This window comes from Peromyscus leucopus, chromosome 16_21 (assembly GCF_004664715.2).
Source record: "Peromyscus leucopus breed LL Stock chromosome 16_21, UCI_PerLeu_2.1, whole genome shotgun sequence".
NCBI classification, from domain to species: Eukaryota; Metazoa; Chordata; class Mammalia; order Rodentia; family Cricetidae; genus Peromyscus; species Peromyscus leucopus.
The window spans coordinates 66439461-66462191 of NC_051084.1; the positions used below are offsets into that span (position 1 = coordinate 66439461).

Consider the following 22731-nt stretch of genomic DNA (forward strand, 5'->3'; position numbering starts at 1 on the left):
TTAGGAGGTATGGCCTTACTGTGGCAGGAAGCATGTTGGGGGGCAGGGGCTCACACTAATTCCAGTTAACTGTCTCTGCTTTATGCCTGCAGTTGAAGATGTGAGTTCTCAGCTTCCTCTTCCTGTTTCTCTGCCTCCCTGCTAAAATGATGTCTCATCCCTCTAGAACTCCGAGTCAAAATAAACTCATTCTTAAGTTGCCTTTGATTGTGGTATTTAAACACAACAACAGAAAAGTAATAACTTTGCCTAGCTCCAGCTGGCATCTACTCCTATAATATCCTTAGGTGAAAAAAATCAGGAAAAGAAAGACTCAACTAACACCCCACCCCATGCTCAGGAACATATACACAAAGAAGGGAGTGCTCTGTTTTAGTATCCATAGCCTTGAAATTTCTGTCTAGCCTGTGCTAAAAGAAGAAATGTGTCCCTTTACAGCACCACAGAATTAAACCACAGGACGTTTATACTGGGCAGAGATCATTAATAACTCCTCCATTGGTCTGGAAATTCTTGGAGCACAGGAAGTGCACACAAAGGTACAGCTCTGCTATACAGCTCTACTACTGTCACTAGTCTCCAGGAAGTTCAGAGTCCAAGACCACTAAAATTGCTAAAACTGTCCAGATGAAAAAAGGACAGGTGATACACAAATATTACTTGAATATCATATTTTTCTGGGACACAAAGTATTAAAAAAATACCTTTAGCTAGGCGGTGGTGTCGCACACCTTTAATCCTAGCACTTGGGAGGCAGGGCCAGGCAGATCTCTTTGAGTTCAAGGCCAGCCTGGTCTACAGAGCGAGTTCCAGGAAAGGCGCAAAGCTACACAGAGAAACCCTGTCCGGGAGGGGGGGCAGGGGGGACGCGACACGACACACCTTTAACTGACCTTAGCATCAAGGTATCTTCATTTAGCTAGCAGTGGTGGTACATGTTTTTAATTCAAGGATTTAGAGGCAGAGGCAGGCAGAACTCTGGAGTTTGAGACTAACCTGGTCTACACAGCAAGATCCAGAACAGCCAGGGCTTCACAGAGAAACCGTGTCTTTAAAAAAAAAAATAAAAAAAAAACCAAAAACCTGTTTTTGTGATGTAGCCCAGTGCTATGTGGAAAATAACATATTGTGACAATAAGAGGCCTTTATGAAAATCATTAACACCCATATATTTACAGTTCAGAGGGGAAAGTTCGTTATTGTCAATCACTTAATACTACAAGGGAGTTATAGACCAAAATTTCAAAGATAGTATAATCCCAATAACTTCAGGTAAGTATGAATAAACAATTGTGGGCTGGCAAAAATGACTCAGCAGGTAAAGGCACTTCCCTCCAAGTCTTACAACCTGAGATTTATGGTGATATTTTATTTGTACTGAAATGTGATTCTATTTGTATGTTAATAAATATAGTTGCCTGGGGGTCAGAGCTACTTTAGCAAGCCATCATAGAAGCTGGGCAGTGGTGGTGCACGCCTTTAATCCCAGCTCTTGGGAGGCAGAGCTAGGTAGATCTCTGTGTGTTCAAGGATACCGCCAGCATGGAGACACACGCCTTTAGTCTCAATACCAACCATAGAAGACCTGGAGGTCTGTACAGACAGGCAGTGATGAGGTGGTCATGTGGTTGGGTTTACAACCAATGAGAAAACAGAACAGAAAGTCTATATAAAGACAAACACACAGGAAGTAGGTCTCTTGGCTGAAGAGGATAGCTGCAGCAGTAAGGGTAAGGCTCTTAGCTCTGACCTCTTGGGCTTTCATCTTTACACTGGCTCTGTGTTTCTTATTTAATAAGACGGTTACTTCTACAGAGCTTGATCCCCAGAACACATCTAGCAGAGAGAGAAAACCAACTCCCACAGTTGTGTGTGTGCGTACACACAACAGACAGATAGATGCAAGAATATGCATTTTTAAAAATACCCATATTTCTCAATAAATCAAACTAGATTAATTGGATTTATTAATTTTATTGAGTTTAACAGGTTTTTTTAATATTAAAACATTCAGAATCATTGTCAAAAACACTGTAACAGTCTGCACATGTTTAATGCTTCATCTTTGAGAATGGAATTGTTGTCTCTATTTTCTTAAATGAAGTTAAAAAAAAAAAGTCAAGTAAACTTAAGTGATCTGAGGCCATAAAAGAGATTCAATTTCTACAATTTAAAGTATGCTGACACAATACCCTATGGGTACAGTAGTGGCACATATATCTTGGTGGCAACCAACAGCTTTCTAAGGACTTACGACCTATTCGGCAAGAGGGATTCCATGCCTAGTACTGGAAACCTAACTACTCAGTACTAATGAAATTATGGTTACTGGAAGAGATCTACAACTACTAATTTACTAAATCAAATAATCTCTAACAGCAATCTGTAAACATCTGTCCCACAGATAAGTGTCCTCACCCTTCATTAAGGAAACTTCTCTTTGCAACAGATGGAGACCATTACAGAAAACCACAACCAGTCAAAATGCAGATGTGGAGCCTAGCCCCAATGGATTCATGTATAAAACACTCCAGAGCCTAAGGCTCAGGAAACACTGCAGAACAGAAGGCAAAAAGATTGTAAAGGCCAAAGTTCACTGTGAGACTGTGCTTCCTAGTAATGTTAGAACCCATAACCCATGAAGTCTCACCAATATGACCAACTAAACATGAGCTGTACAAGGACTGCACCAACAAACATGCCAAACTAGACGGGAAAAGCCCATGAGGCCTCAACCCTACACAAGTAACTGCAGGAACTGAGTAATGCTGGGCTGGAGAGATGGTCCTCCCCAGGGAAGAGCACGCCATTGGTTGTCTAGTACCAAATAGTCAGACCTGAAAATAGACATACAAGTAGCATTATGTGAACTCAACAGGTTCTATTTAGGAAAATGTATGTATAAATAAATGCATGCATGCATACAATAACAATAAAAAAAGAGACCATGAATTTGAAGGAATTGGGGAGGGTATATAAGAGCGTTTGAGCAAGAAAAGGGAAGGGAGAGATGTTGCAATTAAATTACAATTTCAAAAATAAAACAAAGCAAAATAGGCAGCACCGGGGAGATAACTCAGTGAGTAATAGCACTTGTTGCTTCAGCCTAGTCCATATAAAGCTGGGAGAGAACAAACTCTACAATACTGTCCTCACATAATGAATAAAAATTTTTTTTCAATAAAATATAGTACTCTTTCAGGGTCAATTTTTTCCCTAACTTATTTACAGACAAAAAACTTTCCACAGCAGAAGAATCACATCTGAGGTCAACAAAAGCTACTGAGCAAAACCCCATTTCAAAAGAAAAGGAAAAAAGAAAAACACTATCAGACATTTAAGACTAGCAGATACCTCAACATCTAGTAAGTACTATTAAATACAATCAATGTGTTAATCATTCAGAGACAGTAAGAGATAAACCCAAGATCTTCATTTAAAATTTGTGTATATGGCTACCAGCTACTAATGCTGGATTATCAATGTTACTGGTTCTACATGACCAAGCATAAAAACTGTGTGCCAATCATCAGTACATGAGAGTAACTTAACTACTGCAGTTGGCTATAGAAGACTGAACTCATCTTTCTGAATTTATGAGCAGTCATAAATATCCTATTTTGACATAACTAAGTAGAAAAGGAATTATTTACATACTCTTCTTAATAGCTTTGGTTTGTGGATGTGGCTGAATTCCTCCAGCTGGAAGTCCATATGTACTGATTCGCTGTACGAGACTTGCTACATTTCCATGCCTCTCCCGTTTGATGGGCAAATTGTCATCCTTGGGTTCTGTCTCTCGCTTAATTTCCTATAAAAAGGAAAGTCAGTAAAAGAGAAAACTTAAGTGTATCTTATCCAATTTACATTCTTAAACATATTTCTGTATTTTTTTTTTGAAGTAACTAAGGCTAGCCTGGAACTTAATATGTAGCCAAGGCTAGCCTAGAACACACAGCAATCCTCCCACCTTAGACTCATTACTTTTTGCTTCTTAAATGTAAGATGCTAAGACATAGCTACAGTGATTACTAAATGAATCATGACCTAATTTGTTTTTAAGCTTTTGTTGTACTCAAATATATCTGAAGAATGCAGATCATTTGCCAACCATGACATAGTATATATAAGTTTACATCTTACTGAAACTGGAGAAAGGGTAAAGAAGAGCTGCATCCCACCCTTACTAACATACACAAGAAAATCCTGAAACACATAAACAAATAACACAATACTTTTAATCAAGAGTCCACAACTTCTTTCTATAAAGCACTATATACTGAATAATTATGGCTACTAGGCCATACAATCTCTTTCCACTATCAGTTCTGTTATATGTAATTCAAATGCAGTCATATACTTAAATAACTAAGCCCAGATATATTCTAAAAGAATTCATGAACACAAGTTGGTCATGGTGGTCAACAGTTCCAATTCCAGCCCTTGGGAGTTAGAAGCAAGAGAATCAGGAGTTCAAGGTCCTCTTCCACTACAAGAGACCACAGTGGGTTCAAGGCCAACATGACTACATGAGACCCTATTTCCAAAGAAATGGGGGCGGGGGACCTTTTAACCTACACATATTTTACATGTCATTTAATACTCTCTAAATATTCCCCCATCCAATCATAAAAATCATAGCTAGCAACCTTACAGCATGGGTCTTGTACAAACCCATGACATGACATGTAGCCTCTATCTTACAGGTTTTAACTTAATAGATCCCTGCTCTAATTCACAGGTTTAATAAAATGAATCATTATGTTGGGCAGTGGTGGTGCATGCCTTTCATCCCAGAACTCAGGAGGCAGAGGCAGGCGAATCTTTGAATTCAAGGCTAGCCTGGTAAACAGAGCAAGTTTCAGGACAGCCAGGGCTACACAAAGAAACTCTGTCTCCTACAACCAAAAGAATCATCTTGGGAAAGAGTATGGAATTTTACTAGAAGAAACAAAAGACCACATAAACATTAAGTCATAACATGTACAATGATTAAAAGCTCAGTATGAGAGGTAGCCCTGGAAGTGGCCTCAGTCCATGTCCTGTGTCCCACCACCCAAAGTTAATAAACCTAACATAAATTTAGCAGTGGAAAGGCAAATCAGGGTAACTTCATAAAGTGATCTCAGGGCTGGTGAGAGAGGGCCCAGTGGGTAAAGGCACCAGCCACCAAGCCTGACAACCTAAGTTTAACTCTCAGTACCCACAGGGCAAGAGGACAGAACTGACTCCTTCTTCTGAGATGAGTGGGGAACAGGCAGCAAGGCACAGGGAAGTGTAGTGGGTAGCTGTTCCAGCTTTGACCTGGAAGTACTACCCCCACTGAGGCTTCGGTAACTGTCACACCTACAAGGTGGGGCCAAGACAGGAGCCCTTAAGACCCGAGATCCAGATGTGCGGCTCTCTTGGTTCCTGGATCCTGGATGCTGGAGGTAGATTGAGCAGAGTTTTCCAGAGAACACCACTGGACTGTGCTACACCTTTCCCAGACCTTGTAACCTATCCCTTCACTTGTAAGTTACCCTACAAAATAAACCTCCCTTTAAACTATGTGGAATTGCCTTAATACTCCAGGGAAGGAACACAAAAGACAAAATATGAACAACATGATTGGAAGACAACGAAGAGCAAAGCTTCTGAGAAACAAAGGGACGCAACATGTAGCTGAAGCATGAAGAGGTCTTAAGAGTCCTAAAGACTGAAGACAATGAGGCTGGAAGGTTGATGATAAAAGGCTATGAAATACACTACAAAGATGGTGGGACAGTGCTGAAACATTTCCACAATGCAGGAAATCAGCATGTGCAGTATGACAACAAGCTTATGGCAAGTAGGTGCAACTGATGATGAATGTTCCCTGAGTCAATGACAGAGCAGACAAAGTTTGAAGGATCCAGAAAATATTCAGAATATTGAGAGTCTTGAAAATCCATCAGCTCCAACTAGATAAGATAATACTCAAGTTCCTGGCTGGAGCAACTCACAGATGATGTGGCCATTCACTAAGCAATGGTCTCTTGCCTACTCTCACCCCTTTATAGAGCTGCACTTGAGGCTTCAATCCACTTTAGCTATTGTCTCCACCACATGTGTCTTGCCTAACTTCTTTCAGAGATCACAGGGACTAGGGAACTAAGGAAAATCCAAGGCAAGATCCCAATACATACTTTAGTGCTCTCCTCAAGTTGCAACTGAATTTCTTCATCTTCATCACAGTTAAGTCACAGACTTCCCTACTAGGGTTGAGATCATGGGATTCTCTGCTGCTAGACTTACAGGTTTTCTCAGTGTATACACTCCTCTTAGCTGCAGGGCTTACTTTCTTATTTTCAGGACTATACACATGAGGTCACTCAATTTTAGTCCACTGGTACTTCTGTCACCTTCTGTATACATATAACCAACTCAGATGCCTTTTTTAAAACGGACAGCTATACTCATAAAATGTATTTTGGTGTCCCTTCTGCACTAACAGAAGACACAAACAGTAAGTTCTTTTAATTTTAAGTCATATATTTTTCTTTTTGTTGTTGCTGCTGTTTTTCAAGACAGGGTTTCTCTGTGTAGCTCTGGCTGTCCTGTAACTCACTCTGTAGACCAGGCTGGCCTCGAACTCACAGAGACCCACCTGGCTCTGCCTCCCGAGTTCTGGGATTAAAGGCATGTGCCGCCACACCCAGCCATCTTTCATAATTACTAGCTTAAAGGTCCCTTGTGGGCACTAGCCTTCAATACACGGTAGCCAAGATAAGCAACTATTTCTTTTTAGGTTTCCTCCATATCTCTCCAGAGCATCACAGGAAAAAAACAAAAAAGTATGCTATGTCTGAGAGGGGCAATTATACCTTTACTATGTACAAAAATTATAAAGGTAAAAAAACTTGACTCCCACCACTAGGAGCACCTCTAGAACAGGGAACTCCATGCTATCTCTGGTTCCCACACTTAGAAGCAACAGCAAAGCCCCAGTTGTTCACTGTATTTTGGTAAGGCTCAAACAGAAGGATGTCTTCTTTATGACCTCCTATATTCAAGGGGATAATTCCTCTTCAGTTCCTATTGATTTCCCCTCAGATGTATCCTTCATAATTTGGGTGAATTTGAACCCAAAGCCTTGACAGCCATTAACTTAACTGAGAGACTTTTATACCTCTCTTGTGATTTAGGGCTGGAGAGATATCTCAATATAAATGTTTCCTGCTCTTCACTTTAGTTCCTAGTACCCAAGTCAGGTGGCTATCAACTGCCAGCTCCCCAGGGATCTAACTCCCTCTTCTGGCCTCCACTGCACACACACACACACAAATAGACATAAATAGAAATGAAATTTAAGTTGGGCAGTGGTGGCTCAGACCTTTGATCCCAGCACTCAAGAGGCAGAGGCAGGTGGATCTCTGAGTTTGAGGTCACCCTGGTCTACAGAGTGAGTTCAAGGATAGCTAGGACTACCCAGAGAAACCCTGTCTCAGAAAATAAATAAATAAACAAACAAATAAATGAATGAAATTTAAATTTTCAGGAATATCACCCAGATTTATATATTATAAATATAATATAAATTTATTATATTATAACTAGATAGAAAGCCTTAAGAAGCACACTCCTAACTAATTCCCACTCCTTTAAAGGCAAAATTCTTTCCTGAGACAGCTCTTGCACTCAATTACAAATACTATCAGTGAGACCTGATCATTACTAATAACCTAAAAAAGATAGCAAATTCTGTTTCCTATAGCAGCACCTACAAGAGGAATAAAGTTTAGGACAAAAGGAGGTTAATATACAAGATAGGGAGAGAATATGAGTGATGGGCATACAGAACTTCTTGTAGCTTTATTGGTTAACAACATCTCCCACTGACTCCTCTAAGAGGAGATACACAGACAAATTAATGTGAAAGCTGTAAGCACTCAGATCACTTGGAAGAGAAAGTATTCAAATACTAGGTATACTACTAAGACTCCTTGCCCTCAACATGACAGGATACTAGAGGGCTTACTGCCCTCAGGATCAAAAGACTCTCAGAGCAGAGCTCCTGATGCTGTCCCTGAATGAGGCGACCTCCAAATCAATAATCACCATAAATGGGATAAAGCCTCAGGTAAACCTTGAAGTCTCAGTTCCTCTGTTATGGTCTAACTCCATATATCTGGGTGTGACCTTGATTGTCACTCAAGGTCTAAGTCAACAAGACTGAAATCTCTATACTCTTCTATGCCTCACTTCATTGAGAAGCAGCCAGATCAAGATGATTCACATCTCCAAAGTTATTTTGAGGTCTCAATTCCTTTAATCCTATTACTACTATTAGAGTGTGTGTGCACACATGCATGATGTCATAGCACATGAGTGGAGGTCAGGGGACAACTTTCATGAGTCAGTTCTTTCTTTTCCCTTTGCTGAGATAGGGTCTCTCTTGTTTCTGACAGGCTACCTGGCCTGCCCACAACTTTCCAGGCAATTCTCCTACCTCCACATCCCATTTCACTAGTGGCATGCTGGGATTACAGACACAAGCAACCTAATCCATCTTTTCTACATGGGTTCAAGGATCAAACCTAGGTTTTGTCAGGCTTCTCCAAGAAGCACTTTTAACCATCTCACTAGCCTGGGTCTCACCTCTTGAGGAAAGATTGTAGCTAGTTAGAAGGTTTAGATGTCACTGAAGATGGATCACTCCCTCATAATCAGCAGCCTATAAAACCAAGAACTCGGGGGCTGGAGAGATGGCTAAGAGGTTCAGAGCACTACACTGGTCCTTAGTTCAATTCCCAGCAACTACATGGTGGCTCACAACCATCTATAATGAGATCTGGTGCCCTCTTATGGCCTGCTTATACATTAAAAAACAAACAAAACCAAGAATTCAAACTGCAGTACTATAATTACTGGTCAAATGAATAGGCTCTAAAACAGCAGTGGCCCCCTGGTGAAAACAGAACATTCTGAACTGCATAGAAAATCATTAATAGATAACTAACACTAAAAGTAAGTACTGAGATTACCATCTCAATGAAGTCTTTCTAGTAACGTATAAAGACATACCATCGCCCCCTCCTTTGTCAATCCATTATAGCACTCAGGAGGCAGGGGCAGATGGATCTCTATGAGTTCAAGGCCAGCCTGATCTACATAGTGAGTTCCAGGTCAGCCAGAGCTACATAGTGGGATCTTGTCTCAAATACAAAGAGTCAATTAAGCCAAGCATGGTAGCATGCTTTTAAATCCTAGAAATAGGGAGGGAGGCAGAAGCAGACAGACAGATCTGTGATTTCAAGGCCAGCCAGGGCTCCATAGTAAAACTCCATCTCAGAGGGGGGAAAAAAAAAAATCAATCCAAATGGGACCTGTCAGTCACTTGAACAAGAAAATACTCCTTGGGAAAGCTGTCTGCTCTAGAACTTTAGATATGACATAAAGCCTGCCTAAAAAGTAGGTGGACACATGGTCTCCTTGGCCACTGTCCATTCTTAACCCCTTTCAAGTGTGCTATACCCTCTAATCAATTCTGTGTACCTTTTATACACACACAAAGAGGAAGGGGAGGTGGGAATACACCAAGAGAAGAAAATATGCAACAGAAAATATCTGCAAAGATGTATCTGATAAATCTGAGAAAACAACAAAAATCAACAGAAGACTTGTGAGACAATTCTGAGACACCACCTCAAAGTGCAACCCAACTAAAAACTATTACCTATGGTTTAAAAAAAGAAGAGAGGCAGGTAGATACATGCATACAGGCATAAATAAGCATAAAGATACATATACATCCACACAGCATTACTGTACAGCAGGCTTCCAATCAATAGTAAAATCTATTACAGATGTATCTGTACCTGTATTTTTCTACATATCAAGAATGAAAGTTTTAAAGAATTTTCATTTTAAACATATGTATTTATTTCTTGACATACATAGTTAATTCTGTGATGCAAAAGCAAGAAATTAAAGTGAAAATACTTACCTTAACAAAATTGTCAGGGAACATTCCTCTTCTCCCATTTAGTTCTCCTTCTAACCACCCTTCTTCCTGTAGTTTTTTCACATTTCTGATGATTTCCCCAACTCGAATACTTAATTCATCATCATGTACAGCATCATAGTCAAACTCCACAATATAGTCAACTAAAAAAGGAGAAAACAAATGTCTAAAATCTAATTCACAAAATTACTAAATACCACATTAACAAGCTTTCAGCTACAGAATCTGTGTAGCAACAACTAATATTGTAAAGATATAAGGCTTGTCTCAGTGGTTTAAATATTTGATCACATCAGCAAAGTCCTTGACCATCTAAATATAGAAGAATATAGTACATGTTTAAGTGAAAGCCTCAAAAGAAACATAATGCATATTCATTATATATTGCATTCTTACAGTTCAACTTTGTGGCAAACTGTGAAGTGGTCCCAAGATCTCCCACAAAAAGCCACCCTTAAATTTCCATTGTTATAAAATTCGTTCTTGAGTGTGACCTATGACCAACTTGTAACCAACAGACTATAACAAAGAGGATGGACTGTGTAGAATAAAATAATACACACCATAATGACCATGTTGCTTCTTACTTACTGACACAAGTCACTACGTTAATAGGGTGGGCCACAGCTAAGGCCCACACTATACTAAAGCAAAGGTCCTGAATAATGGCAATAATCACAGGGGTATTGTGTGATATTTTGTTTGTGTTCTGACAAATAAAGCTTCCCTGGAGATCAAAGGGTGGAGCTAGCCACTAGTTAACCATAGAGGTCTGGAGGTCTGTACAGAAAGGAGACAGGAAATGACAAGGCTGGGTGGAGAGAAGTGATAAGGCTAGGCAGAGGCGGAAGCCACACTGTGGCTGCTCTGGCGCTTTTCTGATCTTTCAGCTTTCACCTGATACCTGACTCCTGGTTTTTATTGATCAGACTAATTAGGATCACACTTCACAGAAGTTCAAAAACAATCCATCCACAGAATCCCTGGTGAGAACCCAACCCTGTGAACATCTTCACTGCAGCCTTACAGAGGACCTAGACAACACTGTGCCTAGACTCTAAAATTACAGAAACAGGTAACTATGTATTTTTTTAATTATGTGGTAGGAAGAGGATACACATGTAAGTGCACATGCCCATGTTATCTAAAAGATGGTATCAGATCCTCTGGGGCAGGAGTGATGTGATTGTGAGCTGCTGGATGGGGGCACTGGGAACTGAACTCATTTGCTTTGCAAGAGCAGTACATACTCTTAACCACTGAGCCAATCTCTCTAGCCCCTCCCTACACAATGTTTTAAAGCTACTAAGATATATCAACAGTATTAGAGGACAAATGAAAAACAAAAGCACACTGAAATAAGACTGCATTCCCTAACTGCAGGACTTCTGATCCCAGACATCATATAGGTCCATTTTATAAAGCTCAATTGTAGAAAGCAGAACCAACTCCCTACACAAGATCACCAGTTACCAGCTATAGCCATTATCTTTTCTCCTACCTGCAACTATAAGGAAAAATTAAAAAAAAAAAATACTTCGACCAAAAATATTAAAGTAAAAAAGCACATTTCAAATCAACAGCCACCACACCACTCCCATTTCTCACAGATTCTTAATTTCATTCAATAGTCTGAAATCCTGTGCTTTACAAATAAAGCTTCTCCCAGCCCGGGTTAGATCTTGACTAGTCTAGATCAGAACTTCTCAAGCACTAAGCATATCCAAGTCATCTGGGAAATCGTGTTTAAAGGCAGACTGATTAAAGCTGAGATGCCCAAAGCTGTTGGTAAGAGGAAAAAGTGTAGATAGAGATAATGTGTTCATAATCATTCTAATTCTACCCAATCACACTCGGGATTCTGACTTTCTTTCTCATTTGACCTAAAAAGCAAAAACACAGAGCTGGTCGTACAGCTCAGTTGTAGTATCTGGTTATTATGCAGGAGACTGGTTCAATCACAGACATGCATGTATTCAAAACACAAGGGCCAAGCATGGTGATACGCACCTATAAATCTATCACCCAGGACACTAAGGCAAGAGGAGAATGGCCTTGAGGCCAGCCTGGACTACACAGTAAAAGCTGATCTAAAATAAATACAAGAAGTGACACTCAACACTGCTCCAGTCTGAGATAAAGAAAACCATAAGATATGATTAAGGCAGAGAAGAAGACAAGAATCTGAGCACATTTATCAAGCTGCTACCCTAACCAAGCCCACCTGCAATCCCCTAGAGTTATGTGAAGTCATTTTTTTTTTTGTTGTTTGTTTGTTTTTGTTTCTCTCAAGACAGGGTTTCACTGTGTCACAGCTCTGGCTGTCTTGGAACTTGCTTTGTAGACCAGGTTGGCCTCAAACTCACAGAGATTAAAGGCGTGCACCACCACCACCCAGTGTAGTCACTTTTTATTTAGTTTGTAAATGAATCTTAAGACAGAACTTCTACAGGAGGTGAAGATACAGTAAGAGTGCCAGCAGCACTAATAACACGAGGGAGGAAGAAGCTTAAAGAATTTAGAGAGCTGTAACTGAGATAGGAGACTGTTCTGCATAACACCAGAAAGGCCACAAAGATGAAAAGTAGAGCGGAGAATAAGAACATTAAATTCTATAGGGAAGAGAGCTCACACTCATTATCAGTCCCAGTATTTCCTGAAAACAAAATGAAGGCCAGGCATGGTGGCACACTCCTTTAATCCCACTTGGGAGGCAGAGGCAGATCTCTATGAGTTCAAAGCCAGCCTGCTCTACAGAGTGAATTCCAGAACAGCCAGGCCTACATAAAGAGGACCTGTCTCAAAAAAAAAAAAAAAAAAAAAAGGACAAGGTTTCTCTGTAAGACAAAATATTAAGTACCCAAACATTTTTCTCCCTGGGACAAAAATTTCAGGGACAAATACAGGTACAAGGAACAAATAAATAATGCAAGGAAACAAAGAACAGCGAGAGTATTCTTGATGAACCCTGGTTTCTCAAACAGTGATGGCTGTGAAATTTATAGATTATTCACAGCAGTGGGCAACCTCTGACAAACTAATTTAATACATTCTACTCACATAACTAATTCTCAGTAACTTTGGAAGTTTTTGCCTTGGTTGGGTTTTGTTTCTTGACATGGAGTCTCAGGTAGCCCAGTCTGGAATAGAACTTAAGTAGTCAAAGCTAATGTTGATTTGAACTTCTGATTGGCCAGTCTCCACGTCCCAAATTCTAAGATTACAGGACTGGGCCAACACATTTGACTTAGCCATTTGTTCTTTTTGTTAGGATTCTTTTCAATTCTGTGTGTCTGTGTTTAGGTATGTGCACAAGTGCATCCGACTCCCTGAAGCTGGTTGCAGGTGCTTAGACCTGCCCAACACTGGCACTGGGAACTGAACTTGGTAGAACAACAGAGTGAGCAGTATGTGTTCTGAACCACTAAGCCACCTCCCTAGCCCCTTAAATAAAATAAGAAAACATGAGTCCATACAGATTAAAAATCAATGTTTATTTCTTAAATATTGTTATTGCTCTGTGACTGAATAGGGAAAAAGCCTGGTTTATGGGAAATTTTCACTGATATATTCAAGTGAAATAGAGGATTAAACCACTTCTAAAACTAATAGATTACTTCAAAACTAAAAAAATAAAATTTACATCTGCAAAAATGTTCCACTGGGTTGCTCAGGAGGACCTGAGTTCAAATCTCCAGCAACCACACTAAAAAAAATAAATAAAAAAGCAGTGTGGCAACCTACTTCGAGGTTCAGATAGAAATCTTGTCTGGAGAATAGAGAATGACAGAGGACACCTAACATCCTCCTCTCATCACCACCCCCCAAGTACTTCCACACCCACATCCCACATGCACCATACACACAACTAAAATTAAAAATATATGCAACTAAGTTTTGTCTTCAAGTTCATAAAACTGGCAATGCTTTGAATTTAAAATTATGTGAATATTTATCAAATATATGACAAATCCAAGAAAACATTGAAAATAAAGAAAACAAAAATATGGCCAGGTGTGGTGGCATATGCCTTTAATCACTTTAAGCACTTACATAGCTTTCCAGGATAGCCAGGGCTACACAGAGACACTCTATCTTTAAAAAAAAAAAAAAAAAAAAAAAAAAAAAAAAGGGACATCAGGGGCCAGCCACACAGCCAGCCACAGAGCAGGATGAAAGTAAGATTACAGAAGTAGGAAAGGGAAAAGGCCAGAGGGAAAGGGTAGACAGGATAATTTAAGTTAAGGAAAGCTGGCCAGAAACAAGTCAAGCTAAGGCCGGGCATTTATAATTAAGTATAAGCCTCTGTGGGTGATTTATTTGGGAGCTGGGTGGCGGGCCCCCCAAAAGAGCAAAAGAAAAACTCAACAACAATGGTGTTATTTCTAGGCCTAAAAATGTACCCCTTAACAACACTATAAAACACAAGTGACTAGTATTGTTTAATGTTACTATATGTCATTAAATTCTAAAAAAATTAGATATTAGATACATGTGAAAATATTAATTAAAAGCCAGAGCATCATCCCTAAAGCCCCTTTTATCGGTTATCATTTATTAAATACAGAAATGATAAAAGCAGCATTTCTTATATATTTTCAATAGAGATAGGTAAATCTAGTATTTTTCTTCTATTTGGGGTGTGTGTGTGTGTGTGTGTGTGTGTGTGTGTGTGTGTGTGTGTATCTGTCTGTTTTTGAATCACATATTGCAGCTCAGACTGCCCTGAAACTATGTAACCCTGGCTGTTCTCAAACTCCCAGTAATCCTGAGTACTAGTATTAAAAATATGATCCACTATGCCTACCTTCTAGTTGTGTATTTATTTATTTATTTATTTATTTATTTATTTATTTAGATACAGGATCCTCCTTATTCGTGGTGAGCCTCCACCTCCAGTATTGGGGTTGCAAGGAGGAGACAAGAGTTGGGATTCCAAGTATGCACCACCACACCCTAAAGGTTTATCTAGTGTTATGGATTGAACACAGGATATTTCATGCCTTACAGGCAAGCATTCTACAGTTAAGCTACATCCCCCAGCTCTAATCACTCTTAAGATACCAAAACAACTGCACATAAAACCTACCCTGTGAATTAATTGGTTACTTTTTCTATCGCTGTAACTAAACATCTTCAAAAGCATTTATAAGTGAGCAACATTAGAGAAGACATGGCAAAGCAGCTCACATCACAGTATACAGAACACAGACAAAAAGATGCCAAGAATAAGACACACTCAAGGACCCACCCCAGTGCTACTTCCTCCAACCAAGCCTCACCTCCTAGTTTCAATAAGCTCCACCATCTAGCTCTTAATTCCTCAATTTCAATTCCAGTTTTAACTTCAAGAAAATACTAGAAATAAGAGTGTTAATCTTTCAAGTCAGACCAAAAATATATGACATAAAAACGTTCATTGAAGTTGTATAGAACTCAGGGGAAAAAAAACCTAATGAATATATAAAGAACCTGTGGTGGTTTGAATAAGAATGGCCCCCATAGGCTCATAGATTTGAATGCTTAGTCATTAGAGAGTGCCACTACCTATAAGGATTAGGAGGTACTGATTTGCTGGAAGAAGCATGTCACTGGTGGGCTTTGACATTCCAGGCACAGTGGCTCTCTCTCTCTCTCTTCCTGCTGCCTGTAGATCCAGATGTAGAACTAATTCTCAACTTCTCCAGCACCATGTCTGCCTGCACACTGCCATGCTCCCCGCCATGGCAATGATGGGACTAACCCTCTGAAACTCTAAGCAAGCCAAATTAAATGCTTTTTTTATAAGAGTTGTCATGGTCATGGCATCTCTTCTCAGGAACAGAATGGTAAGACAGAAGCAATGTGTGTTGTTACAAGTATCTTAAAAGAAGTTGCTCAAACATTTGGATAATGTATGGTATCCATCCACAATCTCTAGGAGAGTTAAGTTTGTTTAGATTGTTTCTGTTTCTGTTCTGAGAAAGGAACTCATTCAGTTGCCTAGCCTGGTCTCCCAGGTTTTCAGAGTAGTTGGAATTCACAGGTTTCAGAGTGCCACTGTGCCTAGCTAACTTCTTTATTTGCATATAAAAGGTAGTTGTTTCAATCTTATTATTTTCTTTGCTTAACTCAACATTTTCTCCCTTTCCTAAAATGTTTTAAATGTTTAAGAAATCATGCTTCCAAATCAGACCGATGCAAGTCTGAGCCTTACAACCCACATCCTGTCTCTAATCTCGGGTAAGCAACAATCTCTATATTTCTAAAGATTGAGATCATCAATATTTTTGCTATAATATTCTTGTGGAGATTAAAAGCTCAATGCAAGGCGGCAGCAGCAGCGGCGGCGCACGCCTTTAATCCCAGCACTCAGGAAGCAGAGTCAGGTGGATCTCTGTGAGTTCAAGGCCAGCCTGGGCTATAGAGTGAGTTCCAGGAAAAGTGCAAAGCTACACAGAGAAGCCCTGTCTCAAAAAAAAAAGGCTCAATGCAATACAATACTATATACTCCAAATGAAAACTGGCAAAACACCATCTAAAGAGAAACAAATTAAATTAGCACAACATAGGAACTTTCTATAAAAGTTTACTCATTTTCTAAGTAGATTTTTTTTTTATGTTGTTTGCTTTTGCTCTTTTGGGGACCCGCTACCCAGCTCCCAGATAAATCACACACGGAGGCTTATTCTTACTTATAAATGCCCTGCCTTAGCTTGGCATTTTCTTAACTTTAAATTATCTGATCTAGCTTTTGCCTCTGGGCTTTTCACATTCTCCTCTGTAAATCTTACTCTTACTCTGTGGCTTGCTGTGTAGCTGGGTGGTTGGCTGCTGGAGTCCTCCTTCTCTGGCTCCTTTTTCTTTCACTCTCCCATCTCTTTTGTTTTTCTCCTTCCAGATTTCTCCTTCTATCTATTCTCTCTGGCTGCCAGTCCCACCTATCCTTTCTCCTGACGTGCTATTGGCCTTTCAGGTCTTTATTAGACCGTTAGGTGTTTTAGACAGGCTCAGTAACACAGCTTCAGAGAATTAAATAAATGCAACATAAACAAAAGTAACATACCTTAAAATAATATTATACATTCTACAACAGATTTTAAAAACAAAATTAAGTTATACAGACAAATGCAAACACCTGTAACATCAGATGTATGGATCATGAAAATTTCTGAAACCATCATTTGAATCTCTTCATATTTCTAGGCATCCTCCAAAAACACTTACTAAAAAAGAAACTACATTCTTTGACTCAAAGAGCAAGGAAGCGTGTTTTATAATGCCTGACATAATCAACAGCTATGAGTGGCACTAAACTGAAATACATTGCATGGAATTTTAAAGTCTCATTTCAAATTTGTTAACTTTGATTTCAGTCAATTTAGTTTTCATGTGTAATAAAACATGTATAATCATGTTCAATCTTCATTCATCAAATATTCACCTGGTTAAGCACACTTAAGATACATCTAAGAAAAAACAAAGCTGTCTGAACTCCTGAAATTTATACTCTACAATATTGCTTGGATGAGTCTGAAATAAAGATTAAGTAGGCTGGGGATATAATAATTCAGTGTCTACATGTCTGGGGTTCAGCTCTCAGCACCAAGAAAGAGAGGGAAGGAGACAATAAAAGAAATTCCAAAACAAGTTACAATCTGGAAGAATGTAAGAAAAAATAGGGCAAGATAAGATCAAGAATGTCTACAACCTGTAGCCCAAATAGCTCCCAAGGAAAGAATAAGCTGTTCTACTCTACAGCACTGAGAGTTCAAGCAGTGAACAGGCTTGCCTAGGTTCAAGGCTTGGCCTTGAATTAACTGCCACGGTGTTGATTCCCCAACCAGAAGAATAACAACAAGGCCAGCAGAATGGCTCAATGAGTATAGGTGCCTGCCACCAAATCTGATGACCTGAGTTCATCCCTAGGACTCATCCAGTGGAGGACAAAACCAACTCCAGGAAGTTGTCCTCTAACTACACACATACACACTTATAAATGTAAAAAATGCTTTTCAAAGATTAGTAACAGTACTCAAAAATGAATAATTTGTGAGAATTAAACAATACTTAGAAAAGAGCTTTAAAATATACCTTTAATAGAAATATCTAATAAACAATCGCTAAATGTTAACACCAATTACAATACACATTCTTCCCACTGAGAATCTAGAATACGAGCATTTCATCCACTTTTTTTTCCCTGGAGTCTCACGTAGCCCAGACTAGCTGTGAACTCTTTACACAGGCAAGAATGACCTTGAATTTCTGATTCTCCTGCTTTCACCTCCTGAGGACTGGAATTACAGGCATTTGACATCCTGTCCTGTTTATACAGTAGGAATTGGAATCTTCTAGCAACTGAGCTCCATCCTCAGACCCTTATTCACCATTTTTTGAGTGCTTCTGTTTGCAGTGATATAGACAAAGGTTTCAAATCATCTTTGATGAATTTAACCAAAGCACTGACTGGTGGGATAATAGTTATTACTCTGAGGAAAAAATAGTGTAATATGACTGGTTAGAAAGAACTAGCACATAGTAAAAATTAACTTAAAAAAACGATGGAATTGTAAAGCACAAAACTACTATTTAAAGTTCTTCAGAACTCTCATCAGATTACAAGCCTCACTGAAAAATTCCATAAAAAAAAGTGGTAGAGTTGGGCCATGCCTGTAATCTCAGCACTTGGGAGGCTAAGGCAGAACTATGAAAAGCTGGAGGCCAGCCTGAACTACAGAGTGAGTCCTAGGCCAGCCTAAGCAATAGCATAAGAACCTGTCTCAAAAGAAATACATACATCCATGAAGACAAAGATCCTTTTCTCAAAACAATCCCCATCACAAAGGTCCACAAAATAGTGTACATATTTAAATCTGATCAACCTGGGCCAGCCAGATGTCTCAATGGATTAAAAAAGCACTTGCCTCAAAAGCATGGTGACCTGAGTTCACATGTATCTTGTGACCTGATGACACATGTACCACAGCACATGTGTACCCATGATCACACACAAAATAAGCAAACAAACAAAACAAAAACTTGAAGGACTATGAAATGCTTCCCCATGTCATTTTTTAGAACATTATTACATTCCTACAAACTAAATCGCTTCCTTGAGTTTTTCATCAACGTTCAGTTGTTACTGAAATATTTCTCTTAGGTCTTCTTTTCTTTCTTTTGAGAGAGGTCTGACCTGGAATTTGTGATATGGCTAAGCTAAACTCAAACCCACAATCTTCCTGCCTTATCTTCTAAATGCTGGGACTGTAGAATACACTACCATGTCTGGCTCTCTAATGCTTTTTTCAATGCAGTTTCTTGACAGGCATGGTGGTACATGGTTTGAAACCTTGGTGCTAGGGGCTGATCTCCACAGGAGTGGATCTCTATAAGTTTGGGACCAGCCTGATCTACATAGCAAGTTCCAGGCCAGCCAAGGCTACTTAGTAAGACCCTTTCTCAGACAGACAGACACCCAGGTGGTAGTAGTGCACATGGCAATCCCAACATTTGAGAGGCAGAGGCAGAAGCATCATATGTTAAGACAAGACTGGGCTATGCTACAGAGTCTGGGACAGCCTGGGGAGGGAAGAAAAAAAATTATACTCCAAAGTATTACCAAATACAGTATTATCAAAGCCAAAACACAATTATAAATAGCAATCTAAATGTTGTTTAAAAGCTTTAAATATACCATTATCGAGCTTCTTAAGCTGTTGATTTACAACCTCTTATAATTGAATGTGCACAGTGAAAAATATCTGGCAACAGCAAGAGGTCTCCGAACACAATGACCAAAGATTAATTCAAAAATCAAACAAAATGAATCTAGGACATTTCCGGTGGCACTCACCCCTGCTATATGGCACATCTTCAATGAGCCTTGGTTCTGAACACCTAACATATTCACTTTGCACTACACATGCCCCTATGCCAGGCAATGCTAATTAACACTACCTGAACACTGCTCAGACTCAGGACCACTGTTATTTTTATGAACTGCAGTGTTTACTGTACATGGTTTTTGTCCCTTATAGAAACATGACAGTTTAATTACAGAAAACAAAAGACTATTTTCCTACTATCACTCCTCAGTGCATAAGTATCAAATAACTATACCAATAGATTGAATGTTTAACCTGAAGAAGTGTTCTTGCCAGGGGGCGGGGGCGGGGGCGGGGGCGGGAGAAAGAGCCAGGTGGATCTCTGTGAGTTCGAGGCCAGCCTGGACTACCAAGTGAGTTCCAGGAAAGGCGCAGCTACACAGAGAAACCCTGTCTCGAAAAACCAAAAAAAAAAAAAAAAAAAAAAAAAAAAAAAAAAAGTGTTCTTTAAGCTGTTAATTTGCATTTCATTAAATTAGACAAAAATAGGGAAATGCTATGGAATAATCCTCTTGTATACTGTGAAGATTTGTCACTGGAATTGGTTTAATAAAATGCTGATTGGCAGTAGCCAAGCAGGAAGTATAGGCAGAGTAACCAAACTAAGGTTGACAGGAAGGAGAAGAGTGGAGTCAGGAGTTATCAGACAGTCACCAGAGGGAGCAAGATAAGAATGTCGTACTGAGAAATGGTACCAAGCCACACGGCTAAACATAGATAAGAATTATGGGTTAATTTAAGTGTAAGAGCTAGTTAGTAATAAACCTGAGCAACCAGCTGAGCATTTATAATTAACCTAAGTCTCCATGTGGTAACTTGGGAAGCAGCTGCCAGGCATTTGAGAGTTTCTGGAGGAACAGAAACTTCCGCCTACAATTTTCCTACTATCACTCCTCAGTGCTTAAGTATCAAATAAGTATATCAATGGACTTAATGTTTGACCTTAAGAAGTGTTCTTTAAACTGTTAACTTGCATTTCATTAAAAAAATTGGCTTTGGATTAGGATAGAATTTCCAACCATTTCTGTCATGTCTCTAAGCACACTTCTGCCATTTTATACTACATATTTACATGAAGTGATCTCCCAGCACTGACAATTATAAGATCAAATATCAGTCAGGCATAGTGGTTCAGACCTGTAATTCCAGCACTCAGGAGGCAGAGGCCACATGACTGTTACAAATTCAAAGTTAACTCAACCTACGAAGCCATTTCCAGGCAAACCAAGGCTATAGCAAAAAAATAGCTTACAAAAAAAAAAAAAAAAAAAAAAAAATCAAACAATCAACTGTAAAATGAAGATGTTCTATATCATGCCATATTAAAATGTCTGCCAAGATTTAATTCATGTGCATGGGAGCTGGAGAAATGGTTCAGCAGTTAGGAACACTAGCTACTCTTCCAAAGGGCCCGGGTTCAATTCTAGCACCCACAGGGTGGCTCATAACTCTTCAACTCAAGTTCAAGGGGATCTGACATTTTCTTTTGGCTTCCTTAGGCACCAAGTATACACAAAATACATAGAAATACATGTAGGCAAACACTAATACATATAAATAAATTTTTAAAAAGCACAATTATATCATTAGTATGTAAATATGCTTTCACCTTTAATAAATGTAAAGTTATACATATGCACACCAAATAATTATTTGTTGTTTTTTTGTTTTGTTTTTTTGAGGAGAGATGTTGTTTGTTCTGAGAAAGGGTCTCATTATGTCCTGAAACTCTCTCAGTACACCAGGCCAACTTCCAGCTCAAAGCTCCACCTGCCTCTGCCTCCCAAAGCTGGGATTACAAGCATGTGCCATCATATGCTTGTGTCCAAAAAAATGTTTTAAAATAAATTTCTTTTGATTATTTTCACTAGTGCTTGATTTATGTGCTGGCTAATTTTATGTCAATTTGACACAAGCTAGAGTCATTTGAAAGGAGGAAACCCCAATTGAGAAAATGCCATCATAAGATTAGGCTACAGGCAAGCCTGTAGGGTATTTTCTTTTTTTTTTTTTTTTAAGATTTATTTATTTATTATGTATACAGCATGTATGACTGCAGGCCAGAAGAGGGCACCAGATCTCGTTACAGATGGTTGTGAGCCACCATGTGGTTGCCGGGAATTGAACTCAGGACCTCTGGAGGAGCAGTCAGTGCTCTTAACCTCTGAGCCATCTCTCCAGCCCCCAGTATTTTCTTAATTAGTGATTGATGTGGAAGTGTAACAACTTGCTTTTGGTCATGGTATTTCATCACAGGCTATTTGTATGCCTATTTTATATATGTGTACATATCTGGGGTCATATAAACATTCCTCAGGAGGATAGAAGGTGCCAATGGAAAAAAGTTAAAATCAACTCTAATACACCAGTAAGTCACATGCTTGCCAGAAACCGTTATTTAGAAAACAAGATGAAATAAGCCTGAAGGCTATTGCATTTAATTTCCATGAGAAAGTACACTGAAGTATAATAAATCAGCACCAGTTAAATATCTAACAAAAAAATACTTCAGAAATATTTTCATACATTCTCCCATTAGGTTCACAACCTAAAAGCTTCAAGTTCTAAAAATGCACACTAGGTTCACCAACCATCTTTGCCTGGTAAGTGTGGCTCTCAACCCTCATCAAAGCTGATCTTTGCAGCAGATGCAGACCATGGAGAATTTGATCATGGGATGCCCAGTCCCAACAGATATATATCAACGATGAAACTAAGAAAACAAGAATGGCTTAAGTAGACATGTGGTGCAAGCCTCTAAGCCTAGCACTCTGCCAAGCAGGTCTCGGGGAGTTCAAGACCAACAAGGGTAGGCAGGCTTACCATAATGAGACCATCTCAAAGGAAAGAAAGAAAGGAAGGAAAGAAAGAGGGGGGAGC

At 39.3% G+C, this 22731-nt stretch overlaps 1 protein-coding gene across 1 annotated transcript in view; it reads right to left on the bottom strand.

Annotated features, from left to right (window-relative positions):
* LOC114705387 (CD2 associated protein) overlaps positions 1-22731 on the bottom strand; it is an 83844-nt gene that overhangs the window by 52793 nt on the left and 8320 nt on the right. Inside the window, exons 2-3 of the mRNA XM_028887268.2 lie at positions 9968-10128; positions 3658-3811 (exon numbers count right to left, since the gene is read on the bottom strand). Coding sequence (XP_028743101.1) covers positions 3658-3811; positions 9968-10128 — 315 coding nt within the window. The remainder of the gene's footprint in view (positions 1-3657; positions 3812-9967; positions 10129-22731) is intronic.